This window comes from Struthio camelus, chromosome 18 (assembly GCF_040807025.1).
Source record: "Struthio camelus isolate bStrCam1 chromosome 18, bStrCam1.hap1, whole genome shotgun sequence".
Classification (NCBI taxonomy): Eukaryota; Metazoa; Chordata; class Aves; order Struthioniformes; family Struthionidae; genus Struthio; species Struthio camelus.
In genome coordinates this window covers 2,374,538-2,383,090 of record NC_090959.1, presented here as the reverse complement: position 1 = coordinate 2,383,090, position 8,553 = coordinate 2,374,538, and the positions used below count along the sequence as shown (strand labels likewise).

General features: G+C 56.2%; 1 protein-coding gene and 1 long non-coding RNA gene across 6 annotated transcripts in view; both read left to right on the top strand.

Annotated features, from left to right (window-relative positions):
* The first annotated feature begins 1,519 nt into the window (after positions 1–1,519).
* On the top strand, positions 1,520–3,142 carry LOC138061486 (uncharacterized). Its single transcript, XR_011135270.1, has 3 exons — positions 1,520–2,050; positions 2,434–2,523; positions 2,873–3,142. It is a non-coding gene; the product is annotated as an uncharacterized lncRNA (long non-coding RNA).
* A 101-nt stretch (positions 3,143–3,243) lies between these two features.
* Positions 3,244–8,553, top strand: part of LOC138061518 (uncharacterized) — a 94,938-nt gene continuing 89,628 nt past the window's right edge. For 3 of the 5 annotated variants that reach the window (XM_068912567.1, XM_068912564.1, XM_068912565.1), the window contains exons 1-4: positions 3,245–3,445; positions 3,777–3,943; positions 4,391–4,514; positions 4,953–5,077. In XM_068912567.1, the coding sequence (XP_068768668.1) occupies positions 3,319–3,445; positions 3,777–3,943; positions 4,391–4,514; positions 4,953–5,077 (543 nt within the window). In that variant the 5' untranslated portion in view covers positions 3,245–3,318. Of the gene's footprint in view, positions 3,446–3,776; positions 3,944–4,390; positions 4,515–4,952; positions 5,078–8,553 lie in introns of all 5 variants that reach the window. The other 2 variants (XM_068912563.1, XM_068912566.1) reach the window with 1 other exon arrangement.

Genomic DNA, 8,553 nt, shown 5'->3' with positions numbered 1-8,553 from the left:
CTGGTACACGTGGCCTCCACTGTAACCCAGAGCCCTCTGCTTAGCCTCTGGTGGCGTCAGGACCTGCCTGTTTGCCTTTGGGGACAGCCCAGAGCCTTCTGTGTGCCCTTTGATGGCCCGCAAAGCCATCTCTTCACCTTTTCAGGAGCCCCAAAGACCTCCATTTGTCATGAAGTCTTTTCCCTCACCTCTCCCATTTGCCTTTCAGTATCATCCAGAGGGCTCTGTGTGTCTTTTGGGGCACCGAGATGTCCCCACGGGTCTTTCAGGGCAGCCCAGGGCCTCCGTGTGCCTTGTGGGGAAGCCTGGGGCCCTGCCTTGACCTTGCTGATCCTCTCCAGGAAAAGGGCACTGTGGGCAGGGGGAGGCGTGGGGCAGTACCGAGTGAGCAGAGCAGCGTCCTGGTTGGCAGCCCTCCCTAGACATGTCTGTGACTACTGATTTACAGGCTTAGGTGCTGTGCTTGGTGCTTAGGAAAGGCCAAGAGCTCAGGCCTGGCATGGACTTGTCAAGGGCTCGGTCGTTCTTGGTGTTGAGCTCTCCGGCAAGCCAAGGGCAGGCCAGGGCTGCAGGCAGGCGCCGGCGTGGCCTGGCAGCAGCAGGGCGGTGGCGCGGGAAAGCGGCAATGCAACAATGCGCACTTGTTGTGGTAGTGTTGCTCGCTGGGAGACTGGCCTGGGCGACCGGAGCTGGGTGCCGCTGGAGCAAGAGGTGCCAGCGGAGGGTCGCAGCTGCAGCAGGACTCTTGATAGGAGCCATGGAGCATTATCTTGCTGCTGGCCTCCGAAATATAGATGGACTGCTGAGGGCAGGGGAGAAGAGGGGCGAGGTGCGTGCTGGGGGGATGGAGAGGGTTCAGCTTGGGAGCTGGTGACCACGCAGGGCTGCTCTGGGGCATACGGCAGTGCGGAGGGAAGGGAGAGGGATAGACGTGGGGTGAGGCCAGTGGAGACTCTCAGGGAGTCCTGTCTCTGCCCATGCTGGATTCCAGCTCAGCAGGCAGGAGGGGTGGTGTGGAAGGACAGCAGGGGTTCGGTTTACAGGCATGGGAGCTGTAGGGAAGGAGGCGATGAAGCAGAGAGCTGCTTTGGAGTAGGCCACTCTTGGCACCCTCTTTGTCTGGAGGTGCCAAGTGCTCCAAGAGCACTTGGTAAGTGCTGTGCAAGAAGGCTCTTGAGATGGTGGCCTGAATGCCCATGAGCGTCTCTGTCTTTCTAGCTTGGGCGCAGAAGACAGCAACTTGGAGTAGGAGGTCCTGAGCTGCTGGATATCCCGCTCGGGGTCAAACTGCCTTTGCTGCCTGGCGCCAACCCTGTCTTCTACCGGGCCAAGCTGGGGGCAAAGGTAAAAGGCGTGGAAAGGGGTAGGAAAAGGCTCTCCTTTTCCATCATCTCCTTGCCTGCATCCATTGAGCTGCCTGGAGAAGAAAGAGCCATTCAGAGAAATCAGTGTGGTGACCTGCTGTGGAGTGGGAGCTGCAGGCCTCTAAATGAGACAGGGCTGGGCAGGCAAAGCCAGCTCTGGGGTGCGTGCCCCTGAGAGAAGGGAGGAGTTGCAAAGAGCAGGGCCAGCTCCTGGCCAGAGGTCGGGAGAGCGTGTCCCAGCCCTGGTGTCTGCCCGTGCATGAGCTTGCATGGCCAACGCCAGCCGGGCATCTGGCACCGTGCAAGTGTGCGGCTGGTGGCCTGCGAGCAGCAGGCAGCAAGGTGTCCGGGGGATGGTGTGCTTTGGGCAGGGCCAGAGATGTGAATACAGGCTCTGGAGGCAATGCTCTCGACCTCGGAGGCTTGAAAGCGCTACCCTTAGGAGCTGAAGAAGCTCGCAAGTGTCCTTGTCTCTTTCCTGATCTCTCGTACCCTGCTCATGCTGTGGACGATACTTTTTGCAGCTTCACCAGCCATGTGGTTATTTCAGTCTGGGAGATCCATACTGCCGCTTCTTGAGCAATGAGTACCGGAGTCTGCATGACCCACATTTGCGAGCCTACTACAACCGCAAAGACAACCTCCGGAGACTGAAGAGAGGAGGTTTCATCACCAGGGATGGCAAAGTAGGTTGACCATCAGGGAGAGAAGAAGAGTTTCCACTGGGGACGGGGGAGTTGCCAGAGCGCTTGCTGCAGCCCTCCTGTTGTGGGTGGAGGGCGCGGGGCTGCCGTGCTGATTTCCCTGGGGGCAGAAGTAGCCCAAAGCCCGCTCCGGGAATTCCCACGCCTGCTCTTCCAAGGCTGTGCCACGTTGCCTCAGCGCTGACGGAGTATGGGTGGGAGGTGTGGCAGTGGAGCGAGGAGCACTGCTCCCCCGCGGGTGGGTGGGAGCATAGCCCCCAGCTGCTGGGCAGGGCAGGGTGAGCAGGGGAGCCGCTCCGGCTGGGTTAGCCCTGTTTCTGGGAAGGCACGCTGCGTAGTTAGCATGACAAGTGTTCTCTCCATAGGTGGTTTGCAACCTGCGGGAGTTCAACGAATACAGGCAGTATCTGACAACTCTCAAGATCGAGGCTGACAAAATGTACCGGCGAGAACAAGTACGTAGAGCTCGGGGTTCCCAAGCATGCGTCACGATGCAGAGGGTTGGGGCTTTCCTTCTTTTCTCTCAGCAAGGCATGACCTGAAGAAGCGGGGAGAGTTGCGCTGGCGGGCCAGGCCTTGTGGCATGGAAACGACTGCGCAGGTCGGATCTGAGCTAGGGCGGGGGTGGGGACGGACAGGAAGGTCGTCCCCAAACTCCCAGGGTGCTGAGGGAAGGCCTTCTCTTCTCCCTCGGTTGTGTGGCTGAAGCAGAGTGCTGCTGTGGGCCCGCGTGAAGCCTCAGCATGCAGGGGCGTGAGAGCATTTTGTGGCAAAGGTGAGCTAAAAGCTGGTGTCAACTTTCAGAAAATGCTGAAACAAGAGCTGGCAAGATTAAAGGATGCCCCGAAAGTGCCAGAAGGGAGGGACATTGCTCGCCTCCGAGAGTGGCTCCTGCGGGAGCAAAGAGAGAGCCTGAGAGATGGAGAGAGGGAGATGAGGGCCAGGTAAGAGACAAGACAAGTAAGCCTTGCTCCAGGAGTGGGCCTGTGGCCTTTCCGCGTGGTGCTGGCTGGAGCCTTGTGTTCCGGGAAACGCTGCCTAAGTCAAGCGGGTGCAGATGCTGACTGTGCCTCGAGTGGCAGCATGAGTGTGTGGAGCTTGGCCAAGGCAGCTGGGAGGTGTTTGGGGCGCTTGAGGCGAGGCCCCCCACAGCAGGATGATGCCAGTGGCAAAAGAGGAAATGGTCTGGGCAAGAGAGCTGCAGGTGCTGTGTTTGAGCCATCTGTGTTTGTCTGTGAAGGTTTCTTGCCATGATTGCGCCGAGGATGGAGAAGCTTGAGGCTCTTGAAGAGGAGAAGGGCCTCCTGCAGCAGGCTGAGCGAGAACAGCAGCAGCTGGGAAAGAAGAAACAGCCAGGCAGCCAGAAGAACAGCTCAGGTAAGCTAAGAGACTGCACTAGAAAGGAACACGGGAGGCTAACACACATCTAGAGGCAGATTTCTCCAGTCATGTCAACAGGAGCCAGCGTGTTTGCTCTCAGCTGTGGAACAGGCGCCTTGTGCTTGCTGGTGACAAAACTGCACCTAAGTCACAGCTGCTGCGTCCTTTGTGAGGCGTTCGTTCAGGCAGACGCTCTTCTGAACGGTTGTTCTGGGCTCTTGCACGTGTGCCCTCCGAGCAGGAAAGAGGGCTTGCTTAGCCCTGTGGCCAACACACTTTGCCACGGAGACCATTCACAGGCGGGAATTGTACTTCCTGTCCTTGGTAGGAGCTGCCGAGACGAGTGAGCCTTCAGCTGTTGGGAAGAAGACCAGAAGAGCTGTGCGTACTTCAGTGCTCTGCGGGGAGAGCTGGCAGGTCATGGCTCGAGCCACATGGCACAGCTTGTCATCTGAGGAAGAAGATGCTACTCGGAGAGCTCTCAAAGGGAGACCTGTGAGTAGGCGCTGGGTGGGTGCGGGTGGCCACGCCTGCTAGGTGGCAGTGCGTTGGCGCTGCGGACTCCTGGGGTGGGGGGGTGCTGGCACGCACACAGCCTCTCTCAGCTTGTGGCTCCTGGTGGATGGTCAGGGCGTGTCCTGAGCAATGCCCTGAGGAAGCAGGGAGGGGTGTTGCCATGCTGGGAGGGTCTGTGTTGGAAAAATGAGGAGGGCTCTGGCCTTCCTGACCTGTGGGGCTCCTATTTCCGCCTCCCACTGACACCAGTCCCCAGGAAAACCTTCAGCTTGTCTTGGAGCCAACTGTCCCAGTGTGCACCTGCGTGGCTGGGGATTCGCTCTGCTAATGCCGCCGCCGACGAACTGTGGGCACCGAATCACAATTCCTGCCTCTTTCTGTTGTGTGCTGAATCTTGTTCTGTAATGCATGTCTTCCCTCCTGTAGGAAGAAGAATGTCTATCAAGCAGCAAGCTGCGAAGCTGGCAAGAGGCGGCTCATCAGGAACTTGAGAGTCCTGGAGGCAACCGGAGTGAGCCGCCGCTTGAGGCCCAAGACACTGACAAGCAAGGTGCGTACAAGCCTGGACTAGAGTGCCCTAAGGCTCTGTGTTGCCTGCCAGGACTGCAGGCACTGCTCTGCTTCCTTCTGAGGGCTCGCCTTTGCTCTAGTTCAGAAATGCTTTGCAGGAGGCTCCAAGAGAGGAGCTGTAGCCTGACGGAGCTGTGGCTGCTTTGCTGGCTCCTCCCGTCACAGTAGCTGAGGGGAAGCAGTGGGGAGGGCTGGAGGCTGTGCGCTGACCTGAGTTGAGGAGCAAGGTTAAGCAGCAGCCAGAGGAGGTTTCCACAGGCTAATGTCTCTAAGCCAGTGGTGAGCGTCAGTCATACTCTCCGCAGGAAGTCTTTGTAGCCTAGGGACAAAGTCTCGCTTTGCTTTCCACACCGCCTTGCCAAGGGAGCGCTACAGGCTTGGAAGTTACTCAGGGATGGCTGTTTGTTTCTTGCTGCAGAAAGCAGTAGGGAGGATTCTTCGAGAGAGCTGTGTCTCTGTCCTGAGACAAGCAAATGCTTCTCTTCAGGAGCCTGCGAAGGAGACAGCGACGCTGACCTGAAAGAGAGCAGAAGATTTTGGCAGGTATGACAGCAGCCTCCTGCTATGTCTCAGAAGATAGCAGCTGTCGTGCTGTGACGTGGTTGAGCTGTATCTGTTAACCGGGTCCAGCTGAGTTTCTTCTCTTTGTCCTGAGCCTTTCCTGCCTCACCATCACTCCCCACGCTGCCCACACGCTTGCTGCACTCCTGCATCTTTCTGCTAGGAGGGCTTTATTCGCAAAGCACCCAAGCGTCTGAGTGTCCAGAAGCACAGCTGCTTGACTGGGGCAGCCACAGGCCTCTCTCCTTGGTGAACGTGTTGCCATTCGCTCAGTAGTCAACCTGTCAAGGTCCGAAAGAGTGAATGAGGGAGGAGGACATCTTGAGGCCGTTGCCTGGGTCTGTACGTGGCTTACAACTCACCCCCACTTTGCTTGCGGCTGGCAGCCTCCCTCAGTACTGCCTCAGAGCTGCAAAGGAACCTGAGAAAAAAGGCAGGAGTGTCCTGAGAGCAGACAGTAACCATGGCACAAGAGCCCAGAGCACACAGTCCTGTACAATAACTCAACCTGCTCCTGCTCCTGTGTCCTTTGTGTTGCTTGCTTCCCGCCGGTGTAGAGCATGAGTCCTGTGGAAGTAGCAGCTGTTGAGGAGGCCCACTGTTGCCTAGTGAACGTCCTCTGGCCATGGTCAACAGTCCCCAAGGGGCCACTAGCTCCCACTTCAGGGCCGGATTCCTCTTTTTCACCACACTCAGAGCCAGGCTGGCTGCAGTACCTACCCCTTGCTTTAGAAAACCTCCTGTGAGCGCTTTTGAGAGAGGCCAGCAACGGTTGGCTGCTAGCTGCGCGAGACCTCCAACACCTGTATCCCAGGTGGTGTCCCCTGAGCAACAGCTTTTCCTTCTGCACATCCCCGACAGCTCTCTAAGGAACGGCCTCTTTCTGCTTGGACTCAGGCTGTGTCTGCTTTGAGACTACACTTCTTCAAGCCTGACTGCTTGAAAGCCACCTAGTTAGCAGGCCATGAGGAGGGGAAGGAAAACCTGCCCAAGTCAAGGAGCACATTCACTCATCAATTCCTCCTGGTTTCTGTTCCAGAGGTCTGCAAATGAAGGCCCGCCTGATAAAGTCCAGACTATGCTGCTATGGTCTACAGTAACAGAAGCGCAGGAGCTGGAAGAGGTGGCTGAGAGCGTGGTCAAGGAAGTGCTGGGGAGGGTGAAAGAGCTGGATCAGTCAGTCTGCGTTTTAAGGAGGGCTCCCTTGGCGATCAGTGGACCATTCTTTGGGAGGGCTAGAGGGGCAGAGTCTTCTGAGAGAGCTGCTCCAGATCTCCAGCAGGAAATTGGAGGGGCGGCCTCAGAGATTGTAGCAACCGTTCTCGATTCCTTTGGGAAGCATTTGGTATGCAGCACATCAGATGCCTCTGAGCGCGGGCTGTGGGCCAGGCAGAGGGAGCAGCTCACTGCCACAGGAGCCATGCGAGCTGGCACGTCTGGAGAAAGCAGCCTGGGAGAAGCTGAATTACCTCCTCTGGCTTCTCTTGACAAAATTGCCAGAGATGCTGTGGAGAGGGTTGGGTGCACCTTGGAATCGTTTGTAGCTTCCCAGTTTCAACATCACTTCCAGGGCAAATTTTCTGAAATCCTGAAGCTGCCCCTTGAGACACTTTCTGAGAGACAACTGCAGCCATCCTGCACCCCTTTCTCAAGCCAGGCCACAAAGGAAGTAGAAGGAACATCCAGAGCAGCTGAACATAGGACACCAGAGGCTACAAAGAAAAGAAAGTCCCCTATGTCACGACCGGTCCACAAAGTTGCTGCTGGATCACAAGAGAGTAGCACGCTTGCAAGGGCTAGCGTCCAAAATGCCATTTCTGAAGTTCAGCAGCTCCATTCAGAACTAAAAGTGTATGCTCAAATTGCTGTCCATGATGTTCTTGAAGCCCTGAAGCAGCAGCAGCAGAAGTTAGGCAAAGAAATGCATCCAAAGGACAGTTCAGAAGAAAGCACCACGGAGAGTGAGCTAGCGGAGTCGCTATTAGATCAATGCAGTCAACCTGAGAGTGCCATTGCTTTAGGAGGGAATTGTGGGAGGTGGGTTGCAAAACAGCCCAGCCCCAGAGACTGGGACGAGAGCTATCCGGGGCAGGACTTGCGAAGGCCAGAAGGAAGGAAAATCCCTGCCAGAAAACTAGGAAAGAGTCAACCAAGAACAAAGCTCCCACATATCAGCCTCCCGGGAATGGTCATGCCTTCAGAGGCAGAAGGCCCATCTGAAGAGGAACTGTCACGTACTCTCCTCCGGTCTGTCCTCGGAGGCTCTGAACAAGATGCTCAGAGCCCACCAGAAGGCTTTCAGAAGCCCTTGAATTACCCCTCAGCAACCACATCAAGACTTTGCACATCTGTGTTGGAAACCTTACCGAAACAGAGGCCAGGGAGCATGCAAGACGCCTTGCCCACCATGGGCCAGCAGTTTTCCAGGCAGCCCGTTCCTCCAGCGACTCCAAAGCCCCCTTCCCAGAGAGGAGCCCGGCGGAGACCCATGCGTGTAAGGCTTGTGCCAGGCGAGCCGGAGCAATGGGAGTCAGGAGAGACGACGTTAGCTGGGCGGCTGGTGGAGGGTGTCCTAAGGAGGTGTGCAGCTCCAGGCTCCAGTTCTTCTGACAGCAGTGATGAGAACTAACAGTCGGCAAGAGCACTGAGAGAAATGGTCACCCCACAGAGAATAGTTTACTTCCAAAGGCTGCTTTTACGTCCTGGTATTCTGCTGCTGCTGCTGGGACTTACCGTTCATCACAACGTTCAGCAGCAACTACTCCAACAGTTTGACGAGACTTTGCGCCTTACTAGAGAGGCGGAGGCGCAGGAGTTTCTCTTCAACCAGCCTACCTGAGGGAAGGGCTCCACAGTGCATTTTTTCCCATGGACTCGGAAGGCCCGGGCTACCAAGGAGTATTCCGGGAGGAGAGGGGACTGCCAGCACTTGCCTTCCCATCTGTGTTACTGAGCTTGGTTCAGGCCCATACGGTGTGTGTGGAGGGAAGACTGCTGTACTTTTCATATGTCTGGGACCACCACGTGTTTGAGTATAATAAACAGAGTGTTCCCCGCTTTTGTGAGGCGCTGGTGTGTCTTCTCTTCCAGTACACCTCTACCACTGCATCACTGCATCTTACCTCCCCAAATACTAGCCCCTCTTCTTCAAAAGGGAGAGTCTCTTCCCATGACCCGTAGGTGGTTTACAAGATGAAACCAGACAGGATAAAAAGCTAGGAATGAAAATTCATATCTTTTTAAGACAGCAGACAGCATGGAGATCCTGCTTTTTTGCCGCAGTATGATCTCCCACGCTTTCCACACTACCCCCTGGCCACGCCCCACAGCCTGTAACCTCTTTCTCTGCCTACATCTAAGCTAATAATTTAAACATGCCAGGAAATGTTCCTTCTCGTTCTCCAAGATGACAAGTATCTTATCATTTCTGCTTTCTTCCAAATTCATATTCCCTCTAA